The sequence below is a fragment of the Labrus mixtus genome, chromosome 13 (assembly GCF_963584025.1).
Source record: "Labrus mixtus chromosome 13, fLabMix1.1, whole genome shotgun sequence".
Classification (NCBI taxonomy): Eukaryota; Metazoa; Chordata; class Actinopteri; order Labriformes; family Labridae; genus Labrus; species Labrus mixtus.
Window position 1 is genome coordinate 25,168,162 of NC_083624.1, and position 26,860 is coordinate 25,195,021.

At 39.7% G+C, this 26,860-nt stretch overlaps 1 protein-coding gene across 2 annotated transcripts; it reads left to right on the forward strand.

Moving 5' to 3' along the window:
* The first annotated feature begins 796 nt into the window (after positions 1–796).
* Positions 797–26,175, forward strand: slc4a10b (solute carrier family 4 member 10b). Of its 2 annotated transcripts, XM_061054361.1 has the most exons (26): positions 797–1,177; positions 2,208–2,249; positions 9,589–9,670; positions 11,675–11,827; positions 11,917–12,055; positions 12,526–12,686; positions 13,856–14,041; positions 15,177–15,256; positions 17,108–17,265; positions 17,370–17,457; positions 18,057–18,203; positions 18,313–18,416; positions 19,377–19,551; positions 19,713–19,846; positions 20,117–20,362; positions 20,515–20,620; positions 21,048–21,209; positions 21,461–21,574; positions 21,670–21,831; positions 21,941–22,192; positions 23,136–23,204; positions 24,385–24,558; positions 24,713–24,832; positions 24,938–25,002; positions 25,112–25,213; positions 25,645–26,175. In XM_061054361.1, the coding sequence occupies exons 1-25, from the start codon at positions 1,088–1,090 to the stop codon at positions 25,185–25,187; spliced, it is 3,285 nt and encodes a 1,094-aa protein (XP_060910344.1). In that variant the 5' UTR covers positions 797–1,087; the 3' UTR covers positions 25,188–25,213; positions 25,645–26,175. The 2 variants fall into 2 exon arrangements, with proteins under 2 accessions (XP_060910344.1, XP_060910345.1); XM_061054362.1 differs by lacking the exons at positions 797–1,177; positions 2,208–2,249 and adding an exon at positions 2,595–2,776.
* The last annotated feature ends 685 nt before the right edge of the window (positions 26,176–26,860 follow it).

A 26,860-nucleotide genomic window follows, 5' to 3' on the forward strand; every position in this document is an offset into this window, starting at 1 on the left:
TCAGTTTGACTCTGGATTCAACTGCACTTTGATTCAGATGTAGGCCCATATGGCCACACTGTATTTTAGCCTCTTATGGTTAAGAGAACTACTTTCGAAAGACCAAAAAACCCGTTGCTGTTAGATTGCTTCATTATCATTATCATGTTGTCAATAAACTGCAAGACCACAGTGACAGTAGGGATACAGGTGTCAATAGGGGGTTAAACATGGAGCAGCAACGTCGCCTGAAGGGAGATTTAAAGCAATCTTTTAGTAGGCTATGGCTTTGTTGTGCATCATATCTTTTAGTGCTCCGCAATGACGTCACAAAACAATAAATTTGATCGAATTTTATCTCTGGCTTTATATATTCCATTTAATCACTCATCTGAACATGTGAGGTTGATCTCTAACATGCCTTTTTTTCTAAACTTTATCCACAGTTTGTGGGCTATAGCTTGATCCAGCTGTACTTTTGTAAATGCTCCATTCATTTAAAGGTAACATATAGGCTATCCAAAGACGCAGAAAACACTAAATCATTAGTCACAGAGAAATAGCTGTAAATTAGAATTTCAACTTAGGCCTACTTAATTTTTCACAGTGATGTTTGTCGATGCACCATGCATATTAATAATGGGTGTGAGGTATTGTAAAGGATAGGCTATGTGAAGTCTAAAACGTACAGATTGCACAGCAGAGCTTGAATGCAGCATTTTTTGCTCAGCCCACTGAGCCCCCCCCCCCAAAAAAAAAACTCTGAAGAAATTGTTATATAACTTGCAATATTACACCTAATGGGCCACTCTGAAAACATGGTCGCTGCAGCAGTTGTTGCTTATGTAGATGTCAGCCTCCTCACATCTGAGTCTGAATCAAAAGCTATTTAAAAAACGTCCACGTCAGCTCGCTGAGGGATACACGTTTTGGATGAACGCAGAGGAACAGCATGCGGGGCGCAAATCAGCACCGACCGATGATATAAACATGTGACCGCTGTGCTGTCGCTCACTTTCAGCTACTACACCTGCCGGGATTCACACACAGCGGAGGTCTCTCCTCGTATCTTTATGTGACGGTGAGGAGCTGCTGCCGGGAGAGGAGGATGGACACCACGGACCAAAGTGCTCAGATAAAGCCGCTGCTGCTGCCAACGGTAACGAGTCCTGCTCTCCAGGGACAAAGATTTATTCAAGTAGATGATTTTTTAAACGCATTTTTACACGGGCTGCCAGTCTTTATCTACAGTCTATCATAACGCTTTTGGTAACATTCTAAAAAAAAAAAAAGGTTTTAAAATGCATGCATCTTTTTTTAAATACATAAATGCTAAAGTCACTAAGTCCCCAGGGGAGTAAATGTACAACCTGTAGAGCTTCACTCACTTACAGGAACCGTGTCTATAGAGGCATCACTACTTTAGCAGTGTGATACTACAAAACTTGAGATAATTGTAGTCATTCTAATTGAAACAGGCACAGCCACAGGTTCTTCTTCTATGTTTCATTATCATACTGTTTTAAAGGCTGTGTTTGTGCTTTTGACACATGACAGAGGTCCTCCTTACAGTGAAATCAGACAAAGGTGACCTTTGTGTCATCAGTTATTGTATGACAAGATTGGTGACACACGCTACATACTTTAGCTACAGGCTGTACAAAAAGATGCTCAGGCAGCTAGCTCCCACACACATGACATCCTTACAAAAAAAAAAGCTGCAAAATGTCTACAAGTGTTTTGGGAGACTTTAGTCCTGTGGATGAAAAAGCAAAAGTAAGTCCCCCAGGCAACATTTTCAGACACACGTGGGTAGTCCCCGCTGGTCATTGCTGATCATTTGGGAGGAGATTTGTTATTATCCATTTGCTGTTTACTCACTCTCTCTCTCTCACACACACACACACACACACACACACACACACTCACACACACAAAAAAAACAGATTTTTCCATTTAGCCAAAGGTTTTAGACTGACAAGCTTTTGGCTCGAGAGTGTCTTTGCTGCTCTAGTGCTTGTTTTAGAGCCACATGGCTTTGGTTTCAAAATGTAAGGTCACAACCTGACCTGAGGAGTCTGAGCATTTAAGAATCTAAAAATAACACATCAGGGTGGATTTTAATCTGATTTGGAGCAAAAATGTAAAATTTCGATAATAGGTACTGAAACATCCATTACATGAGAAACTTTACACTTTTAAGTTAAAGTGAGGATATTTTGTTTCAGGTCAACTCCCCCTTTGGCTCATCTTCTGGGCGTGGAAGTTTGGTGAGTAACATGACAATGATTTTATGACTTGAGGAGGAAATGAAAAACTAACGTGTCAAATGTATTATTGTAAAAAAAAAAAAATCAATCATGTATAACATTTGCTTAATAATCCAAGCTAAAGAATTAGAAGAGTTTTGGGAGGGACCAAGTTGATGCAACATGATGAACTGATCGATAGCTGAACTTTACACATAAAGTAGAATAAGAGAGGAGGCACAGTATAAACGAAGCTTTGTCTTTAATGTGGCTGCATAGGCTCAACAATGATGTCACTGCTTTAATCTGGTGATGAGTGACTGGTGACTCTGCCAATAGATGCTCGATCACAAATTACAGTTGTTTGACACACCAGAAGGAGATGAGCCTCTGTCGGGCATGATGTGAAGCGGTGAAGCTGGAGTTCACAGAGCTCAGCTTTCACAGTGAGGCTCAGTCAGTTTGAAGTGATTATTTTAGCAGAGGACACAGAGGTTAAGCTCATGCATTCTGATAATGTGGAGGCGCCCTGGATCTCCAGATATAAGGTAGGACAAGACTTTGTCTTCAGCTTGACTGTTGGAAAATACATGCAGATGTCCTTTTTAGTGATGAACCCCTCTGGTTGGGGAGGAATAGAACTAGGTCAGTACCTTCTAAGGTAGGTTGAAATTCCTGTGCTGAGTGTTGGAAGTGCAGAGCTGTTTTGATGAACTCTATGTTGGATGAATCCTTCAGGTCCACTATAGACACCCGTATTGTGGTTTGGCATGGTTTGCCTGGGGACAATGTTGAGGGGTGTTTTCTTCAGTCCAATGTCATTTATTCAGTCATTAGTGGGTTTGAAGTAAGAGCTGCATTCCAAAACAAGGTACTGCATTTGCACAATCTGCTTTATCTACTATAAAGGAGTGAAACAAGCTGAGCTTTTCTTTGGAGTGAAAAAATGGATCCTGAAAAACCAATCATGTGTGCATTAATCTTGATTGGTAGTTGTTTTGGTATCCTCTCATTGTCATGACTTCTGAAGACAATTTTCGGGTGTGTGCGCGGGTACATATGGTAGTATGCCCTTTGTGGGTGTGGAGGAAAACTTTGGAGGGCGGTATGTTTTAGGTTAGGGAGTGTGGCTATGATATTATCTGGTTTTATTCTTTCTTAATCATATTTTTAAATAATGAAGTGTGCATTGTGTTTTGTATTGTTTGTGTGTGTCCAGGGACTGCAGATGGAATGTAGCTAATCAGCTAATTCTGGTGCAATGCATGCCCTCTCATGGAGATTAATGTGTATGTTTTACATGGTCCCTGACAAACTAAACAACAAACTAAACTTAACTAACTGAAGCTCAAGATGTTCTGACTGCCCAACAGGGCCAGAACTTTGACTTCCTGCTATATGCAGGCTCGACCTTTATGAAACTGACAAGTGGTTCAAAGAGATGTAAGTGTTTTTCATAGACATCTTTTTAATGTTTGATTGACATGGACCCGTCTCTCTAAGTGACTAAACATATCTCCAATTCTGGGATAACAGCAACATTGGAAAGGCGCTTTTTCCTGCTGAACACCACTGATCCCTTTTGCAGATGGAAGGTAGATGCCTCTTACATTTACCAAAATGAGGGCTCAAAGCTATAAAAACACCTCTGATTTTTTTTGATTTTTTTTTTACTAATGTGTCCTTTTACAGGATGTTGAAGTTTATAGCATCAACATTTTAGGATTACATTTTGTGCCACATGAAAGCCTGTGCAGTTAATGATATTGCTGCCACTGATGGTTCCAAAACTGCCACAGCCATCTGTAGGGATCAGATCCAAATATGTGCCACATCCTGTGATATCACTTCAGCTGTGTAGTTTGCTAGTTTAATTTTTTCCCCCCCTGGTAAGTAGATTATTAATGTCTAAAAGCAGTAGCTGGTGTGTTGTCTGATTTGGGGATGAGCTGAACCATCATACTGTTTCTGTTTTCTTCTCAACCTAATGTAATTGAGCATCACATTTATTATTTTATCTTGGTCCAATCAATAAGCTCAATAAGTAGATTGATCTGTAATGGTTATATGTAAACATCTAAGCATGTGGAAGTGAACCTTTTCTTCTGCCTTTGGCATGGACTGCAGTAGCTCAGTCTGTAGGGACTTGGGTTGGGAATCGGAGGGTCGCCGGCTCAAGTCCCAGCACGGACCAAGCCCGGAAATTGGTCTGGTAGCTGGAGAGGCGCCAGACCACCCCCCGAGCACCGCCGAGGTGCCCCCGAGCAAGGCACCCACCAGCCCAGGAGCACCCACCATGGGCAGCCACCCCCACCCCGAGACCCCTCCATCAGTGCATGTCCATAGGATCCTGTTTGTGCATGTGTGTGTATTTCAGCCTGTTTGTGTAGCATGTTAACTAGACAGAGTGTAAAAACGAATTTCCCCTCGCAGGATCAATAAAGTATTAATAAATTTAAGCGCCCATCACAGCTTACATATTCTCTGGAAATTCCCCAGTGAAAGCATTATTTTGCGTGCTTATTCCACCCCTGAAATTCTTCATATGTGTCTATAGACATACAGCCTTCATTGCATCCAAAATCAGAACATTTGGATTGTGCAAATCAACTTTCTCCCTCTTCCCTTTGGGATTGGAAAAGGAAAAATCTGACACTGCCCTTAGTTGGGCTGTAAGAATATTGACATGAAAAGAAGTGTGAAACTTAGTCCTATGACATCACTTAACCTTTAGGATCTTGCATCACTTGCCCTTTTCTTTGTAACTTTACAAACGTCTTTCAAAGGTGTCATGGCAGCATCTATTGGTTTTGTGTTGTTCTTGACGGTATTTCCCTTATGTTTATTTGAATATGTGCAAATCAAGTCACCATGGTGTGTAAGCACAACGCACATTTAATATGGACTAATGTGGTTGTGTTTCAGTTACCACTGGTTTAATCTGAGCCCTATCCATGCCCTCTGTATTTGTCCCAGATTATCAACATCAGCCTCATGACCTGGATAGTCCATGTGGCACTGCAGCTGTGAACAGCGATGCCCTTAATTATCAAAATGCCTCGATAGTCAACCGATGGTCAAAAAGGCAAAGGGTAAAGCTGATACCAAGCAAGCCCTCTGGATTAAAACACCTACTTCAATAAAAGCTCTGAACCAGACAGCAATTTCCAGGATAAAGGGTTAATCCAGAAGCATTCTCCACAGAAGACAGCATTATGTCTGTGTTGCTTTTAAACCCCAGCAGTTGATGCTTGGATTAAGAGAAAAATGTATACAACAAATAATTTCAAATTGGTCATCATCACTAGATGACCAATCATCCCTGTGCTAATATCATCTCTCACATTTCCCAGCAGAAGGCATTTGTTTTTATTGTACAGTATTTTATGACTGTCTACAATGGCAGAGATGAACAACATGCAAATGAGAAACTGAAATGTTTCCCTTAGCAACACTTCAGGTTAAGGGTACTCTCACCTGTGTGCTACTCCAATACAAGATGGCCTTAGTGCAGAAAACAGCCTTTACAGAATCGACCAGGTAACGGCAAACACATCAAAAAGAAGCAGGCAAAAAGTAAAAGTTAGAAAAACTGGTATTACAAACACTAGATAAGTGCTGGAAGTCTTGATCAAAGGACAATGACAAACTGGGCCATGTGAAGCTAATCTGAGGTCGCTGTAACCCACCAAGGTAAGGCAGACAATACCACAGGCAGGGAAACAAAGTAAGGCAGAAAAGATGCTAGACAGGTAGGAGTAGCAAGTAACACAATATAAAATAGGACAACTGCTGTCCACGGCTGGTCAAGATGATGAAGATGAAAATCCCAGATGAGATCAGGGTCAACAATGTTGTTGATTAAGACCTTTGATCACACCTTTGAACCGTACCCCTCCTAGTTTACAAGAGGAGCTAAGCCTGGATCAAATATGGGAACAACAGAAGACAAGGCCCCGGTTGGCTTGTCCTGTGTTGAGCTGCTTTCTCTTAAAGTCTTTGAGGCTGATCCGAACCAAAATTAGTTTCTATGCTCGCTCCAACCGACGCCTCCACTCATCCAAGGATCCAGAACATTTTGGGAGACGACAGCCCAGATGCCCAAACCATCCACCTTCACACTGAACAACTGCTGGGGATCCAGGAGAAAAATAATGGATGCCAGCTCTATTGACAGGCATGCTTGCAGCTGTGCAGTGTACACATTATACAGACGTGGATCATTTCAGACTCGGTTTTTCTGCTTGTCTCCAAAACTGCTGGTGTGTTGATTTCGTCACAACCCAACATGCACGGCTGACGAGCCAAACAGATGCATGATATGGGGACGCAGCCTTCATGCTCAAGTGTACATTGCAGTTAAAGCCAATCATATCTCCGGCCTTAGGCTTTGGCCACAAACAGCTCTAGTCTTAGTCCCTTAGCAAAACTCATTAAGTCCACCAAAACATGATAAATAGGAAAATAGGAAGTAGCATAGTTCACCAGCCTTGTCTTTTACTCAGCAAAAAGACAAGAAATAACTAAACTTGGGGTAAAGTAAAAAAACACCCACCCTTCTGAAGACAGCCCTGTTCCCAGCTGCATGGGTTTCTTCAGGAAACTAGAGGGCGCTGAGGAGTCTGTAGATGTAGTAGGGCTAGGCATGGAACACCAGGGAGCTGGTCATGTTGTTGTGAGCTGTCCTCTCTGGCTGGATGGTCAATCTTTAATGTAGGAGCAATGAAAGAGAGGTCAGAGGGGAGCTCTTAAAATGCTCACTTGTCTTAAGAGAAGCCGAAATCTGAAGGCAGCAGAAAGAGGAGGGATGAGAGTTACAACTGTTGCAAACGTTTTGCTTAAAGTTTGCAGGATTGCGCAAGAACAAAAGTCACCTACAAGTAAGGCTTAACACTGTACCTTGTAATACTGACAACTGAAGACTACTCCTGTGTAGAGAGGAAGAACAGGAACTGATGAGGTAACTTCGGGTACAAGTCAGAGATTGTTCAACAGGTTGACTTTATCTGCCCCATAGAAAACCTTTTCTCTAAATCAGTCGTTAGGTGTACTTGATGTCAGCATTAAACTGATTTGGTACGACCAATAAACATCAGCTAACGACGTCGGTTCATTCCACATTACTTGCTGATGTGCCGATGTTTGTCAACAGGGCCGATACCGGCCGATACCGATGTTGAACCGATGCATTGGTTGCATCCCTACTAAGCACACAAGGCAGGTGACACTCTTAAGATATAGGTGAAATCAACATGTCAGAGCAGATAATTACACATGTGGGAAACAAACAAAGGCAAGAAGTTAACCGTCTAAATGAGGGGGAAAAAAACAACTGGTTCATTATCTGTTGGTGAAGCCTAGTGTTAATTTAGAACTGTAATATTAATGTATGTTAATTCAAGAGAAGACTCTTCCTATCTTCAGTTTGTTTACATCGCCAAGACGGCCGGCTGACTCCTCCCCTCGTGTATAAAAGTTGTTTAATTGAGGGACTAGAGAAAAGAAGAATAACATACTGTACTCACTGATTAACTGTGTTTCTAGATCACGCTCATTTCAGGTAAATTTACATGCAGTGTGAAGATACGAGCAGAATAAAGATCGCTAGCATTAGCATGCTAACATAACAACGCAGCGCAAGTTGTTTTGGTTTCATACTGGTGCTCAAGGGCCACATCTGCTGGATGAAAAAAATCACATATAAAGCCTTTAAAGGAGGCAGTATAAATTACTTACATTGGACAAATAATGGATATGTTGCACAGCGTCTAACCTGGGTTGTAATGATGTTCAACCTTGCAATGTTTTTGGGATAAAATATCTAGTTATGTTCAAAAGTGGACAAAAGAATGGTATTTCTCATTTCAAACATCTTCCCAGCTTTGCTTGAGAATTTGCTGCCTATCCCCGTCTGCACTGTGATGTGCCGTTCACAGGTTGTGAGTGGGCTGTTAGTTGTGTTCCAGTGCAGACTGAGGAAGTAGGTGGTGACCAGTGACCTCTCCCTGACCAAATGCTGCCCCTTCATGTTCATCTCCACGCTCATTATTACACTTTTGCAATGTCTGGTACCCTTGTTAGCGTCCTTCATCAGACCCCGCTTGAAGCTGTACATTTGAGCTGTGAATGTTCATGCCAACTTGTGACAGTGTGTTGGTGTCAGAGTTCGTCTGAGTAATGCTGAAAAGCTGCAACTTCAGTGAATCCCAAAGAGATTTCATATGACAGGAAAACACAGGAAGTGTTGTGTTTGTGCTCTGTGTGCATTATTAAATGGAACATAATGATTTCCTTTGGTTTCACTCCTACCACCTACTCTCTTTCATCTCGTTCCACAAGTGTTACATAAGCAGGCTAACATTCACACACTACAGACTCCTCTCAGTGATCACACTCTAACCAAGTAGATCCATGCGCCTAAGCCGACTCGTGTAATGGCAGTGGCAGCATGTCCTGAGGCAGCTTTTTTTTTTTAGAAAGAAATATAACCGGTTGTAATTATCTGTCTATTCACTTCTGTCATATATGGAACAGTTGCTCAGTAAATCTATCTGCCGATGTCTCTGCATTTGTTTGGGCCATTCAGCATTCTCTCATGTAATCTGACAAAAGCTCTGAACAGAGGATTATGTTGTTGTTTTTTTTGCAGTGCCTGTTTTCTGTCACTATGTGTTTGTCTGTGTGGCCAGAGAAATCCAGTTTGGATAACCTTCAGGTTGACCGGTCTTAAATGCCTGGTGCGCGCTGAGAATTGGTAACATCATATCAAAGCTCAGTCGGGAAAATGTATCATTTATTTTAAATGAAGCAGGTTGAAATGTTGTTTCTCTCTCTTCCAATTAAGAGCTAGTGTGATGCACGTGTGATGATATAACTGGATACTTTTAGGTGATAGAATAAGCTGAATAAATACACGTTAGCTTTAAAAACAACAACAATTAGTCAAGGAGAATACCTTACTTTCAGTATATTAATTCAAGCAGTGATTCACCTTTTGAACTCAGATTCCATTATCAAAACAGCATGCGTCATCGCAGGGAAACAGAGGTGAAGCTTTGATTGTAGGTGGATGATTTATTGTTCCTGCTTTTTGTTTGCAATAAGATGGTAGTCTTTCCTATTCAAGATGACACAAGCAATTAGTCTCCACGGCAACCGCGGCATTTGGTTTGATAATGTGTTTGTTCATAACGCCCTCAACTGTGAGGCATCCCCGAGTCAACAAGTATATTTCCTGCTATGTTTAGGAAACATTGGTTAAAGGGAATATGTGTTGCATCATGCTTTAGCTGTGTTGTTGATGAGAAATTGAACAATATTCAAATGTTCTGCGGGTGTGTGTCTTGTTTGTGTCCGACAGAGGAATGATGATGAGGCAGTGGTGGACAGAGGAGGAACGCGATCCCAACAGGGAACCAACCTGGAGCAGGAAGATGTAGAAGGTAACACTGAACACTGAAGACACTGATTGCATCTGCAACACAAAACAGCTCCCAGCAGTGAATAGCTGCTGCAGCTGAGTCCGCCTACTCTGTCCCTACAACTGCTGCTTTGCTCTTGACAGCAAGTGAAAACGACGAGAGCAGAGTGGGAGGACAGTGGGTGAGCTGAGTTTGCATCTGTGATTTCACAGTCACTGAAAAACATTGGACAATCAAAACATGGACATAAACAGCACGATTTACTAAATTATAGGTTTATAAAGGCCAGTAGCTTTTCAGATCTGTATAATGCAGACACAGGCAGCAACACAGAATTTTTTCAAGGGCATTAGCTTTTTCAAGTACATGTAAGGACCTGAGCTTCACTTAGAGTATTTGTTCACTAAAAGGTTTCATGGCTCTTTAAAGTACTCATCAGTCTTTCCAGAGCTCACAGGCAAATAAAGCATAACAGCAACATCAACAAAAAAAACTCTTTTGAGGTGACTGCCTTGCATTGAACTATTTTAAAACCAAGTTTTATTCACCTTGCACTTAACTTTAAATGCAATAAAAAGGCAATGTCTTTCTTTATAACTGATATATACAGTATATTTACAATAACATCATTGTATACTTCTGTTATGTATATACCCTGCGTTGAGGAAGTAGCTCTCTGCAGAGCACTGTATGTACTGTACCTAGATGTCTGAACATTTATTTAATACTGCAGTGAGCCGAGTGGGCTGACTTACGAGTGCAAACACAGCCATGCTCTCTCTCTCTCTCTCTCTATCCCTCGCTCATGCTGTCTCATACCTGCATAAACACAACAAACATTGATCCACGTGTTGTACTAGTTAAATTCACACAGCCACAAGCCTCGAGTGCATGCATAGCAAGTTACAACACTAAAGTAACAGTATATACAAAAATAAATACACAAGTCACGATTTTAGTATTGCATCATTCTACACCTTTTTTTTTAATGCTTCACACTTTCCTTGTTATTGCTAAAACCACATGCACTCATATCATTGGATTTGCTAGAGAGACTATATTTTAGTGAATATAGGATATTCTGATATGTTGACTAAATCTCTAAAGATTTATATATTTGTATAACAGATAACTTATTTTCCAGAAGTTTAGATTAGTGCTCTGTTCAACACATAACTGTCTCTTCAAGTTTGGTTTATAGAAAATAAGTTCATACAAAAACATACTAGTAACTTGCATTGACCTGAAATAGATCATAAAGAGAGAGATGATATTTCTCTTTATTATTACAAACAGAATTGTACATTTTGTTTGGTTGTATGGTAGATTCTTAGGGCTTAAAATATTACCAGTAAAAGGAGGTAAAAAGCCACACACAGCGATACTGTACTGTGCCCCAAGAGCAACCTTTTCCAAAAACAGCTATTGTTATTTCCTCTTTAACAAAACCAAAGATCACCAGGAAACCCCTCAATTATATTATTCTTAAATACAAACATGGATGCCCTGTGCACAGCACTGTCGGTCTTTATATCTTGCTGCAGGTGATGACAGGAAACATAAACTTGACAGCAAATGAGAAGATTCACCGCACACAAGAAGGCAGAATTACTTATTTTTATTTTTTTAAACACTCAAACAAACAACGCGTTTCGCCCGCATGGCTTCATCAGTTATTGTTGTTTCCTCTTTAACAGATCAGCAGGAAACCCTTCATTAACATTATTCTTACGTTAGCTATAAATCTGATAATGTATCACTGTACAGCATTAACAGGTGGTATTAACTTGATGATATATATGTGCTGGTATTGTACATTATTCACTATAGCATCATTATGCATTACTATACCTCACTTATTATCTGTGATGCAACACTCAGGATGGAGCTCAAACCATCAATAAATAATATAAAGCTTGAGAGTAACACAAAGAAGTAGTGCTTATCCATTACTGGTGAAATCATAATGATGATCTGTTAAGCTCTGGACACAGATAGAAACACATTGTCACGTTGTGTCCCCAGGCCACCGGACTCTCTACATAGGGGTCCACGTCCCTCTGGGCAGTACCAGGCACCGCAGCCATCGCAGGCATCGTCACCATGGAAACAAACTCAAGAAGAGGAGCAGGGACCGGGCCCTCACCTTAGTGGAGGGCAGAGAGTCTCCTGTTTATGGTAGCGGCCACAATCACAGACTTTAACTGTCATATTTTACTAAATGATGATATTCTTTTACAACACAGTCTTACTCCTTGTGTTTACAGACACTCCTTCCCAGAGAGTGCAGTTCCTTCTGGGCACTGAGGATGACGACGAGGAGCACATTCCTCACGACCTCTTCACAGAGATGGACGAGATCTGTGCGAGGGATGGAGAGGACTCCGAGTGGAGGGAAAGTGCCCGGTACTGTTAGCCTTCAAAGTCATTAACATTAGCATCTACACATGACCTACATGTTGTAACTGAAAGCTCTGATTGAATGGACCGACTGTGCCCATGATCCCACTTACACTGATGAGAGATGTAGCTGTGTGTCTGATTTTTGCGTTTCCATCGCATTAGGTAATTGCTTGTCATCGTTGTACCTGCTCGAAGGGAATTAACTTCTGTGACTTTCCCTCTTTGATCAAGATGTTTTATTTTATTTATTTGATATGATTTTTTTGTCTGTAAAAACAGTACATGTATTACTTATAGTGATACCCTGGTGAGAGGCAGTGAGTAAAAAGAGTGGACGGGAACAACCACTGACAGATATTAGAGCTAAATGAGGATGAATGAATGCTTTTTATTGCAGCTAGAACAGATGGCTGGTACAGTTTGCCGTCTGCTGGTCTCTCTTCTGAGTGGTACTCACGGCACTCCTGTTACAGGTGGCTGAAGTTTGAGGAGGATGTGGAGGACGGGGGAGAGCGATGGAGTAAACCCTACGTAGCCACTCTGTCTCTACACAGCCTGTTTGAGCTGCGAAGCTGCATCATCAACAGCACCGTGCTGCTCGACATGAGGGCTAATTGCATTGAAGAGATCGCAGGTAACCACTGCCCGTACATAAAAAAACTACTGCAGGAAGTGTGAAAAGGACTGGACTTGTCCACTAAACTCAGAAAATAGTGTGTCAAGACAGCTATATTTAGCAAGGCTCCTCACTCGTTGAATTAGCTTGAATGCTTTTTGCTTTTTTTCTCACCTCAGAAACTCCATTCTGAACATTGTGACTTTGTGCTCCTTACATTTATTTGATTTGGTGTTTACTAGGATTAACAGCCTCCTTATTATGTGCATTAATTGAAGATGCATTAGGAAACAGTGCATTGTTGAGGACTAATACCCAAAAGACAATACCAAGAAGGATTTAAATTGCTTCAGTGAAGAGGATCTGCATCCAATCCTTTTAATTTTTTTTTTAAAAGATTTATTTTTGGGCTTTTTTGAGCCTTTAATGGAGAGATAGGAAAGTGGATAGAGTTGGAAATCAGGAAGAGAGAGAGAGTAGGGAATGACATGTGGGAAAGGAGCCACAGGTGGCCCAGGGATTTGAACCTGGGCTGCCCGCTTGTAGGACTACAGCCTTCATACATGGGGCGCGCGCACTAACCACTGCGCCACCAGCGCCCCACATCCAATCCTTTTAAAATCTGAATCATGAATCTTCTAATGTAAACAGGAGGGCATTCATTTTGGTTAATTACGTTGTCAAGAGAATGGTCAGTTTATGACACTAGCAAGTACATTTTCTCTAAAAACTAAAAGTGTAAAAAGTTAAAAGTTGCTGTGCAACATGCTTATGTGCAACACTAAAAGAAAAAATTGATATTTTCTCTATGACGTTGAAATAAAGAAGGAGAAGTGTCCCCAAAACGTTTTTGTAAGTAGGAGCAGGCAGATTTGTGATTTTTTTTAAACCTACCAAAAAACCTTTAGGGTACAGTTTTGTATGGTTAAAAAATAATTGTAATTCAGGTTTTCAGTTGAATTTAAAACTCTCAAACTGTATTCATGTCGTAATGTGTGAAGATGTGTTGGTTGCATTTGTCTCAACTGGTTGCTTACTTTTACGTTATGGTCATTGGATGAAGAATAGTATAGCACTGGTATATGTAATAGTATAATACGTATTGAAGCAAAAGCTATTTCTCACATGTTTCACTGAACCAGAGTCCAATCCTGAAAGAAGAACTAGCTTGTGTCTTTTTGCCTCAGACATGGTTTTGGACCAGCAGGAGTTGTACTCACCGCTGGGAGAGGAGCTCAGAAAGAAAGTGCGTGAAACACTGCTGAAGCGGCACCATCACCAGAACCAGAAGAAGCTGGCCAATCGCCTACCGATTGTACGCTCCTTTGCTGACATGGGTCGACGGTCATCCGACCTCCACCTCGACAAGAACGGTGAGAAAACCAGAAAGCTGTGATCCTGTCTTTAACTGCTGTAAGAATTGCAAGGTAAATCTGAAGGGTCATTAAATGATGACTGATTTTATTTGTGATATATTTTGGGCATTTTTTCCCCTCAAGGCATTTATAGTTTAACAATCTGAGAAGCATGGATTGGTCCTCCTGTGAACTGGTCATAATATGTTAACGTAAGGTCAAAGTGGGGTCTAAGGTTTTATAACTAGCAAGTCAAAAAGGTTGAAAACCACGGCTGTGATGAATATACAGCAGTTTATTTTAGTGTGGATATATGCAATATGTGTGTTTGTCTTATAAGCATATGGTCTTAAGTTAAGTATATTCCCATCTTTTCTTCATCCTGATTCCATCCACCACCAACCATCTGCCCACCCACCTGCCACAGCCCCTCTGAAGTCAACAGGTGCTGCTTTATGCAGCACACCCATACCCCTTTACCAGCTTTTACTTAAATAACATATTGCCGAGGGAATTATTCACATGATTTGTGTTAAAGCTGACAGCTTTTGTTGGTTAGAAGTTGTTTAGTATAGTGAATACTGATACTCAATAGTTCATTCTATGAATATACTATTTATTTTCTGCTGTTGATTTCACATGACTTTAACTACTTGGTTGAATTTCTGGGCTAAATTTAGCTGCCGACTGGCTTGTAATTGGAGCATTACTTTCTTGAGTTACTGCCAACTGTATTATCCAGTATAATTAAAATACGATTTAGCCTCAAGTTGGCCAACAGTCGTCATGACAAAATGAGTTACGCACAACACATCAGACACTTTAAATAATCTGCTAGTTTGCCAGAAGTCTTTGAGGCTCATCATGAACTATTTAATTTCACTCGTGCTTCATTTGATTGCTGATTTCAAAGCAAGAAATCTCTGACAACCTCTCTTGTCATGCTTTGTGAGAATATTCAAATCTGCAATTAGTTTGAACCTGCCAGACGGCTTGGCAGTTATCATGTTAATATACGTTTTGAGCTCTTGTTTTTCTCCATATTTTAAGTATTTCTGCTTTTTTTGATCATTCTCATTATGAAATTATAAGTTATTGAGATTCTGAAATGTTGAGAAATGCTTTTCATTGATTGTTCGTTCTCCTGATCCAGGTCAGCTGACATCCTCCCAGTCTCACTTAGATGGGAAAGGGGACATCAGTAGAGAGAACAGCTCTGTTGACTTCAGCAAGGTATGGTACAAACACTGCAAAACATACAGGACTGTATTTCTCTATGTATTTGTATTATATCAGAAGTCATGTACTTTACTTGGGTAAAACCATTTTATAGCACTCTAATGGTAAATGGAGTTGGAGTTTTATAGCGCTTTTACACCACATGTCACACCTACCCATTCACACACTGATGGTAGAGGCTGCTATGTAAAGTGACCATCAGAAGTAACTAATCAGATTCATACACATTCACACGCCGACAAAGCAACGGGAGCAACTTGGGTTAAGTGTCCAAGGACACATCGGACATGTTGCTGCTGAAGCAGGGGATTGAACCCCCAACCTTTTGATTGAGAGATGATCCGACTCTACCAACTGAGCCACAGTAAACTCACCACATTCAGAGGGAAATATTGTACTTTTGCCATATTTAGTCATTATTAAGCAAAATAGGTCTTAAAGTTCAAAGAAAATGTAATGATTGTTAAGGCCAGTATTCTCAACTCAATATTAAGTTCTAAACTAAGAAGTAGAAAGTCAAATGCAATGATGGTAAGGGTTCACGTTATTAAGTATTATTAGCTGACCATGATATAGCTAAAGTTCACTGAATAATGCTATTTTAAAAATAAATAAGTCTAAATAAGTATTTTTCACTATGTTGATGTAAAGAAGCTGGCTTTAATATCAACAGGTGTTGTTACATTTTTATCCGAGTGGCTTTAGATAGTGGGGCACTGTCCTGATATGGTACTGTACTTGTACATAATGGAATCCAAATCTGATTCTCAGTAAGGTCATGACTTGTTTGATATGAGAAGAGTTATTTGTGAACACTGAACAGAAGGTTATTGTTGGTCTCTTCAATGGAAAGGTCAACTAGTAAGAGATTAGGATTATAGCCATGTTAAGTATTATAAAAACCGTTCAGCATTGATGATAACCACATGCTCGAAAGACAGGGATAATGAAAAAAAAAAGATGTCTGGAACCTTTTGTACAGGTCAATGTTGAACTTTTTTTTTATTTTAATGTGCTTTGTACTTTCAATGGAATCATTAATAAAAACAAATATGCTCTGTTTTATGGGCTTTATTTTTAGAGTCGTTGAATTGAATCGACCAAATCATCCACAGTGGCCATTTCTTAGACATACAACAAAATATTTTTGACATAACATAATGAATACCACTGTAGAACATGCATGTTATAAAAAAAAATCTGCCTTTAATTTTTTCTCATTATAATTCATGAACATACATAAGGCATCAATACATCAAAATATTCTTTTGGATGCTTATGATCAGCCGATCCAGAGCCATATGAACCCTATGACGGAAAAAACAACACTCCAGTCAACACTTGTCAACTCCACATAATTATCACTGAAAAATCAACACCTTCAATATTGCATTTTTTTCTCTTCAATAAGACAGATCTTTACAGTAAGAGGATCCTTTTCATAGGCAGGGTCGGCCTCTATACATCCTCTATGTGGTATATTAGAGATACCACATCATATACTCATTATTATGCAACACAGCCTTCCAACAACTCAACAACTCTATTTCAATAATCTTTTAAATATGTGTATAGAAACACATCTGTGACTTAATGAATTGTTATGATAACTAAAGACAAAGCTTGGACAGCTGAGCTCGCATCCAATAAAATCATGTCATCTGGAACTTAATGGAAGACAGAACGCTGGAAATAATGACATATATATATATATATATATATAAATAGAATGCACTTTCAAACACGAATGTCAAACAAAAGCAGCTTAGACCATCAGGATTGAGTGTCAACTGTATGTGATGATAATTCTATGTATTATACACTGGAATTTCTGTGTTTACTCAGATAGACCTTCACTTCATGAAGAAGATCCCACCAGGGGCCGAGGCGTGTAACGTGTTAGTGGGAGAGCTGGAGTTTCTTACCAAGCCGGTGGTGGCTTTTGTCCGTCTTTCACCTGCCGTCTTGCTCAGTGGGGTGGCTGAAGTCCCCATCACCACAAGGTTACTGCACGCTGATTCAACTAAGCCATTTTGATTTGACATTATTTATGCTGCTAGCTATGCAAAACTATGATCCATTTAATAAACATCTGTTTTTCCTTTAGGTTTCTGTTCATTCTCTTAGGGCCATTGGGTAGAGGGCTTCAGTATCATGAGATTGGAAGATCCATTGCAACCCTTATGACTGATGAGGTAAAGAGTCACCCCAGAAATGTGTGTAAAAGTGATACTATCTGATAGGGTTCATTTATTCGTTCATTCATTCATTTGGATTCTTTTTGAAAGTCAACCAGATGTCATACTCAGATTTTCTGCAGGCTCTATGCATAAATTCACAGTCCAAGCAGAACTCAACAAATTCCTGAAGTGATGGAACATTTCTCAGCATGAAACACAGCACAGAGCTTTTTAACGAAAATCATGTTTTTGGCGATTAGTCATCCCTCATGTCCTCTTTTTTGTTTTGGATTTAGGCTGCCAACCACCATCACTGTGGGAAAAAATGTGCTTTGACAGAGTCCAAACTTTGTTTTACTCTTTTTTAGAATGTTTAATTTCATAAAACTGGATATTCAACAAGTGAGTTTGTGAGTCAGCAGTTGTTTCATATAGTTTCTTTGAATATCCTTCATTATTTAATGTGTTTGTATGGTAGGTTGTTAGCACGTTTATCATGGCTTAAGTAAGTCAAACCACATGAGTGTGCCTGTGTTGGTGAGGCTTGCTCACAGAGTACAGCATGAGCATGGCACTACAGCCGTACTCAACTTTAGAAATATATTTGTACGCAGGTTTTCCATGATGTCGCCTATAAAGCTAAAGACCGTAATGATCTAATCGCTGGGATTGACGAATTCCTCGACCAAGTGACAGTCCTGCCTCCAGGAGAGTGGGATCCATCCATACGGATAGAGCCCCCGAAAAATGTACCTTCTCAGGTATGTAGAAATGTCGTTGGCCGCGTGGCTGCTTTACTTCTCTTTTAGATCTCGATGAGAATCTCTACCCTAGAAAGAACTTGGCTGCTTTGTATTGGTTGGTGAACAGGAGAAGAGGAAGAAAAGTAACATCTTACCAAACGGAATGGTAGAGGGTGAAGAGGAAGATGAGGACAGTGGCCATGGGGGTCCAGAGCTGCAGCGTACTGGAAGGTAGGAAATCAAAGATAAAGAGTGTCACTACATTCCTTATATTTCTTGTAACTAAGGGAAAGTATACTGAGGCTGACCTCAAGCAAGTATTCATTGAGATTTATTTTTTGACCTCAGATGGTTGATATATATAGAATAGAATAGAATTACTTTATTGATCTCAAACTGGGAAGTTGTGGTGTTACAGCAGCATGTTATCGAAGCAAATAAAACAATATAAGAATAGATACATAAATAAGCACTTAAAATATAAAAAACAAGAATTGGAAGAGATTTATACATCAAGGATTTAACTTAACATTCCTACTGGTTTAAAAAAATAAAATAAAATGAAATACAACATTTATTCAGGCTTGTCAACTGAATGTAAAAATACTTGCTGGAGGTAAGAGAAGTAAGAGATGTAAGTTTGCCAAAAACAGTGATGACAGAGGTAAATGTGCAATAAGGATATAGAGGGTTATCCAGAGCTCTGCAAATTCATGGCTGTGCAATCAAAGATATGTTAAAGTGCAGGAGTGTAGATACGTTATCAGTTGAAACTATTCACTATAATGATTAGCAGTCAGACAATGACGTTAACTTAAATGTAAGGATAGTGTGTCAATTTTACAAGTAGCATGAACAGAACAGATAACAGTATATTCAGGTTGATATTGTTTTCTGAAATTTACACAGATAAAAATATGAACATTGTGACATTGGGCTATATCTGGGTAAAGTTGCTCTATAGTTGATAGTGATAGAGTGGTTTCCATAGAAACATCCTGCCTCGAGATATCTGTTAACAACCAAACTTTTCTATCATTGGCTCATATCACACTCATCCATGCTCCAGAGTTTCACTCCTGATAGAAACCAATACTGGGAGGGCAACGGAACACAAATATCTAGCATATTATAAAGCTGTCAAAGTGAAAATCAAAATGTCACATGTGAATTCTTTTTTATATTTTGCAGGTGGTTTGGTGGCCTTTTTCTGGATATCAAGCGCAAGACACCCCACTACCTGTCTGACTACACTGATGCTTTTAGTTTACAGTGTGTGGCCTCTTTCCTGTTCCTCTACTGTGCCTGCATGTCCCCTGTCATCACCTTTGGAGGACTACTGGGCGAGGCAACAGAAGGACGCATAGTAAATCACACACTCCTCCTTCTATATGTTCACAATGTTCTGCCAAGACTTGCTGTACACTGCCCATGCCGCTCAGTACATTAAACCAGACAACTGCTGTAGCTGGGTCTGATAAGGTTACAATCCCTCAATAATCTCTTTTTCCTTTTCCCACTCCCTAGAGTGCAATTGAGTCACTGTTTGGAGCCTCGCTGACTGGAATCGCCTACTCTCTGTTTGCCGGGCAGCCCCTCACCATTCTGGGCAGCACAGGGCCGGTGCTCGTGTTTGAAAAGATATTGTTCAAATTCTGCAAGTAGGTTTCCTTTTTTGGTTCATTTAATCTACACATTGCATCATTTCTCATTATATTGTATATCGGCTTGCCTGGATATAAGTTCTGTTAACCTTTCTCTCAAACATCTGGCCTCCTATAGACCATTATATGTTCTGGATAAATGTACAAAAGAGCATTTCATTTGACTGGATTATGTTGTGCGATTTAAAATATTACAGCCAATAATCAATAAATGTTGTGGTTTTCATCTCCACAAATCCTTTTAACCCTCACTGTTTCTCCACACAGGGAGTATGGCTTGTCCTATTTGTCCCTGAGAAGCTGCATTGGTCTGTGGACAGCTTTCCTCTGTATCCTACTGGTGGCTACGGACGCAAGTTCCCTTGTTTGCTACATCACGCGTTTCACAGAGGAAGCGTTCGCCTCACTAATCTGCATCATTTTCATCTACGAGGCCTTGGAGAAACTCATGCACCTGGGCGAGCACTATCCCTTCAACAAGAACAACAACCTGGACAAGCTCACCACCTACTCGTATATATGGACACTCTTGTTCTCACACAATATGCTGTGTTTTTAAAGTTGTGGGAAAAGAATAATTGCTACATAAATTTTCTTTGAGCTACAGTAAATCCCCGACAAATGAGGGATTATTAAGTGACCCAGCTGTTCATATGCTTCCACAGATGTTCATGTGTTGAGCCCTCTGATCCTGGCAATGGTACCCTGAAGTATTGGGAAATCAATAACGTCACTGCGTCAGAAATCTACTGGGAAGCCCTGGAGGTCAAGGTACTACTATAGTCGATTTGATAAATAAAAAAAAGGCAATACAAGTAAGAAAAAAACACCCCAAAGGAAACCCAGAATTGATCTGCCAATTATATATGTTTATATACCTAAACAACAGCAGGAACAGTAGTGTCAGACAAAGAGAGATTGAAAAGAATACATTTGGATTTCCACCTTAAAGTGGCATGCTCTCCCAGATGGAGGAAACTGAACATCAGAGATTAAGGGCATGTAGGCGGGATTATATTGGATTACTTGTTGCAAATCACTATAAAAGCACATTTTGTTGTACTCACTTAAGTTTTTTTTTGTTCTCATAAACCCTATAATAGGAAACCTAGAGCCTGCTGACCTTGCTTGTCCTCCTCATAGCGTGACATGTTTTGATAACTCTGTGCTCTTCTTCTTGTTCTTCTTGTTGTTGTAGGATTGTATTGAAAAGCGAGGGGAGTTTGTGGGCAGTGCCTGCGGCCCTCATGGACCCTACGTTCCTGATGTCCTTTTCTGGTGTGTCATTCTTTTCTTTTCCACCGTCTTCATGTCCGCCTTCCTCAAGGAGTTTAAATTCAGCAACTACTTCCCCACAAAGGTATTCGTCTTTATACATCATGATAACATCTGAGTTCATTCCTGTCACTTTGCCAAAGTCAAAATAGTCTTAACATTGTCTCTTGGTTATATGGCACAATGCAGTGGTGCACTCTTGTGGTCAAGTACAGATACTGCATAACTGAAACATATCAAACCATAGGTCTTTTTTTTCTGTAACTCAGTAAAATTGGATGAGTTCAAACAGTTAATACACATTTAAATAGTTTTGACATTCTTCCTCTCCATCAGGTGAGGTCCATCATTAGCGACTTTGCTGTTTTCTTCACCATCCTCACCATGGTCTTAGTCGACTATGCCTTAGGAATTCCTTCTCCAAAACTCCAGGTTCCCAGTGTGTTTAAAGTAAGCTGGTCTATAAAACGCATATCTCAGCAATATGATCACTTTTCTTAACAAGTAACTGTTATCTAACTACACATGAACTGTTTTTAAATCAGCCAACCAGAGATGATCGAGGTTGGTTCATTAACCCACTGGGGCCTAACCCCTGGTGGACTGCAGTCATTACGGTGTTCCCTGCTCTGCTTTGCACCATCCTCATCTTCATGGACCAGCAGATCACAGCGGTCATCATCAACAGGAAGGAGCACAAACTGAAGGTGTCCTCACATCCTAGCCGGCTTGAACATACTATATCAGCAAGATATCGTGTGCACTCTTGAAAGTTCTTCAAATTTGGGTTGTTCACGGGTGCTTTCCCCTCTTCAGAAAGGCTGTGGGTACCACCTGGATCTGTTCATGGTGGGGGTGATGCTGGGTGTGTGTTCCTTGATGGGCTTGCCCTGGTTCGTAGCGGCCACTGTCCTCTCCATCTCACACGTCAACAGTCTGAAGCTGGAATCCGAGTGCTCGGCTCCCGGGGAGCAGCCAAAGTTCCTCGGCATCAGGGAGCAACGCTTCACCGGCCTCATGATCTTCATGCTGATGGGCTGCTCTGTCTTCATGACATCCATGCTTAAGGTCAGACTCTGTCTCTTTGTTATTTGTGGGCAGATTGCTCCTGGTATTATAGAGTGTTACCTCAATTATACCTCATTCATAGATCTATCGATAGATACCTCTCTAGATCTATCAGTGTTTCTGTCTGAAGCTGTTTCATATTCTTTGGTCTGACACACATATTGATTGTTCAGGGGATCTCTGTGTGGAATAGATTCAAACTCAAACTGTTATTTAAGACAGGCTCAGTCAGTTAGTCTTGCATGATCTGTTCTGTGTTTCTATGTTTTATGTAAGGTAGCTTTTATCTTTTAGTGTTCTGTTTGTGTTGTTGAGTCTGTTGTAGGGTGACACAATTTATCCCAATTTCATTGCTAATGCAGAAATGATCATTCACAATGAACGCATTTGCAAAAGTCTGAACATTTGTAAACAAGCAATACTTTCTCACTCAGCATGCGTTTCTTATCTGTTTGATGGAGGCATGAGAATAATGGCCATGCTTTGAACTCCAATTTGGATGCAGTCAGATAAAGTTAAAAGCCAAAGGTAGCCATGAGCTGCCTTCAGATTAAACATTAATAGGTTCCAATTAAGTGAAAGCAAAATACTTTTGGATTTATTTTGGATTCATGAGAAAAATGTTGCAAAAAATGTATTTTGTAAAAACACGAAGAACAGCAGATAGACATGAAACAAATGTGTGTTATATCTAATATGCACTCCTATTTCTTTATTTAACTCACTTCATATCTTCTTCTCCTCCTCATATTGAACGATGTTATTGTTCTCATTTTGTACACTGTTTTCCCACTGTGTCTTGGGTATTGGTCTTTGATTTTGTATGAATAAAAAATGCCCATCAAAGAATAGCAGTTGCAAATGATCTAATGCTATAGATGCTGTATTGTGTCGCATCAGCTCACTTTCTATGTCCTGACATCCTTTTGTTATATTTCCTCAGTTTATTCCTATGCCTGTGTTGTATGGAGTATTCCTTTACATGGGAGCATCTTCTCTCAGAGGCATTCAGGTAAAAATCTTTCAAATTGACTGTATACAATGCATGTTTTTGCTTAAATTATTGTGTATCACTAAGTGAAAAAAAAAAGGATTGGAAACTTGTCTTGAGCATTTGTATGACTAACTACAATTACAGCACAGTCTCAGATCTTCATCCTTACTAGTCCCAGGTCTTCTTTAAACGTGGGACTAGTGAGATGAGGACTGTAGTCTCTGCACATGGGGCGCCTGCTCTACCAACTGAGGTAAACCCTGAGTAAACCGTAAAAGACTCTTTAACAGTGGTGTACATTTTAAACCTGCATGACTGAGATATAACAGACTCAGTTTGTAAATCTGCTATGGGATAATCTGAGTAGACAGCTAATTCTCACCAAACCATGATGGGGGCTCGCCTCCATATTGTCTGGCTGCCCAGATAAAAAGTGTTAATTGGCCTCTAGTGTGTTCCCTGCATTTACAGAACACCTGACTATTATTTAATTGCCCTGTTTACTTCTTATCTTCTTCACTTTGATGTACTGACTATTATTGGGTTTGAAAACGGTTGAAATAAAGATACATGCTGTTTGGAGAGAAAATAATAGTCTGGGTTAGTCTGCTGTAGTTTCACATCCAGCAAACATGGAGCAATTGTTAGCTGCATAGATGTTGGAGTTTGTCAACCAGCCAATCAGCAGAGGGGTCTGTTTTCCTGTCTAACTTAAGGTATAGATCATTGGATAATAAAGCTTTTTTTGTAAAAATAAAAAAAGGGAAAAAAGCTTCAATATACGTGCTGCAGAGTTAACAGGATAATATTAAGGTGGCAGGTTTACTGTTTTGGTGCACTCTGAACAATATGTGTCAGTGACTGCTATGATTATTCATACCTTTGTTTTTAGCTACAGTTTAAACTTTAAAGCTAATGTTTAGTGAAAAAAAGTACTGTATAAAACCTGTTCAGCACCAAAAAGCAGGACTCCACAGTTAGCATCTGGCTGGTGAGTATAGTGGAGCATGTAACTGCTAAAAAGACTTAAATTTCCTTTTAAAAAAACAAACACATTGAATGATAATTTAACCCTGTAATTGCTGAATGTCTTGCTTACCAATGATCCTTGTCATTGAAATGTTCACAATTTGTCTCTGCTGCCACCAAGTGGCCAAAATGAAATCAGTTGTTGTGAGATGTCTCTTGTCTTCACCAGTTCTTTGACCGTCTGACGCTGTTTGGGATGCCTGGTAAGCACCAGCCAGACTTTGTCTACCTGCGACACGTTCCCCTGAGGAAGGTGCACCTCTTCACCATCATCCAGCTCACCTGCTTGATCCTGCTCTGGGTCATCAAGACCTCAAAGGCGGCCATTGTGTTCCCAATGATGGTAAACAGTCCATTTAAACTGATTGTGTCTTCATGCTTTCAATAGTGTATGTTTGTTTATATGAATCCATTTACCTTTCACTTTTAACCTGCACAGTATTCTGATTAATTAGGAGAGAATGTTTTGGACTTGAATGTTTTGATCTTGTTTGCAGGTGTTGGCTCTGGTGTTTATCAGGAAGCTGATGGACTGTTTCTTCACCAAGAGAGAGTTAAGCTGGCTGGACGACCTCATGCCAGAGAGCAAGAAGAAGAAGCTTGAGGATGCCGATGAGGTGCTGTTGCTGTTAGAAACTGTTTAAGAACAACATTTATGTTGCCTCAGCTTCATTTGATTCAAATTCTAATGCATTTCACACTTAACTTTATTTCACTTTCAGGAAGAGGAGCAGAGTATACTGGCGGAGGATGAAGCAGTAGTGCAAGTGCCATTAGAAGGGTACAAGTAAGTCACATTTTTCTTGCAAAGTTGTAGAAGTGAAATTAGTAGCTGCATATTTTGATTTTGCATACAGATGCGAGAATAAAATGTTACCTGGCTTGTCTTTCCACAGAGGAATACCCGTCATCAATATAACTGATGAAATGTCAAAAGGTTCTTTTGGAAATACGTGGAATGAAAACAGCTAGGACATTTTGAGTCCCAAAAAATTACGGTAAGAATATTTGCAAAGCATGTATGGCCAGTTGTGCGTTAACAGAGATTAAAACTAAACAAAAAAAGCTCCCAGCAGCACATTGTCCACTGAAATACCAAGAACAGTAACTCAAAAAGATCTTACTCTGTCCTACTACATCCTTTGGTAGTGCTAAGCTAAGCTAAGCTGCCTGTCGCTTTCAGTAAGGCTTTAAAACATCACATGGGTTATGATTAACTTCAGAGTGAGATGATTTGACAAAATGTCCCAACTTTTTTAACCCCTCAAAACTTTTGACTACCTAAATCTAAACATGAGAAAGGGAATTTGCAAATCGAAGAAGTCAACACACTTGACAAAAAATAAATTTAAATTAAGAAAATCTGAGTTCTCCTCTGTGTGTGTATATGTGTGTTATATAATACGTTTTCTTTTCTTGATGCTAACAGTTTGCCACCAAGTTCCCAGTATTTCACAACACTGGTGTTGAAGATGAGAAATGTGGGATGAAGAGGACTGAGTGTTGTGCGTCTTTGTCACTGTCCCTTCTGTGTGGTCATAAATCGATCTCATCCTCCCCCTTCAGTCATGTAAAGCTTCTCTGGCTTTTCTAATAACTAGTATGTTATCTAATGTGTCACAAATATTCTCTTGTCTCTTCATGAACCAGTGAACCCACTTTTTTCTCTTGTGTTGTTAATGTCGATTTGTACTTCATAATATCTAAACTTTATATATTCAATGACTGTAAACTACAATAATGTAAGGTCGTACTTACTGAGAGATTGTTTTCAAGGTTTTTGTTTAGGGTCTATTTGTATTTATTATACTTTTTATTCTGAAATACCTGAAAATCACATCCCTGGATTCATGTCTATGTATTCACTGATTCCTTATAGCTCTCGATTGTGTAACTTATTTATAGACTAGATTAATGTGAAATGTTTTATGAACATCTGGTTAAGATTAAGAAAGCCTTCTTGGAGGCCACATATCAACACTTCTTTAAAGTGAAAAGTCCTAAAATACAAAGCTTGTAGTATTGGTTTAAGGTACAGGATGATTTTGATGAGACTAATATTCTGATTTTGACTGATGGTAAAGGGGCTTTAAGACTAAAAAGTGGCAATAAATGTAGATATCCTACGAACAAAATGCAATAGTACTTTTAGCCATAATGTAAATACTCTAGAAGAAAAGTTGTTCAGCTATTTATTTTGTAAAGAAAATGTTTGCTATGAAATACAGACACTTTAAGAATGTTGTCTCCTGATGTCAGTATATGTATCATATTGTTCATTGAAATATAAAGAATATAAATGTTTTATGTTTATGTAGGTTAGGTGAATCATGTTTTAAAAAAGCTTATTCATGAGGGCATTTTACAAGAAAAATCCCTTTTGCACTTGAGTTTAGAAAGGCCTGGTGATGGTTGTATTTTTAAAGAGACTAATTCAACATGTATAGCTTGTCAATGTTATTTGAACTCTTGTTATTGTCACAACACAATTCTAATAGTAGACAAAGTATCAAGAAAACAAAGGGTTCAACTGTAAGCTCCTGGACGCCCATATGCAGGAAAAGTTTCTAACTGTGTAATTTATGATCTTGTGTTCATAATATCAACTCTCTAGAATAAAAAGTTACCTCCCAAATATTTCTGAG

Coding starts and splice junctions, on each gene's coding strand:
- slc4a10b (XM_061054361.1), top strand. CDS start 1,088: ATGGACACCACGGACCAAAGTGCTCAGATAAAGCCGCTGCTGCTGCCA. Junction 15,257..17,107: donor GCTCTGTTGACTTCAGCAAG/GTATGGTACAAA, acceptor GTGTTTACTCAG/ATAGACCTTCACTTCATGAA. Junction 22,193..23,135: donor TCATGACATCCATGCTTAAG/GTCAGACTCTGT, acceptor ATATTTCCTCAG/TTTATTCCTATGCCTGTGTT.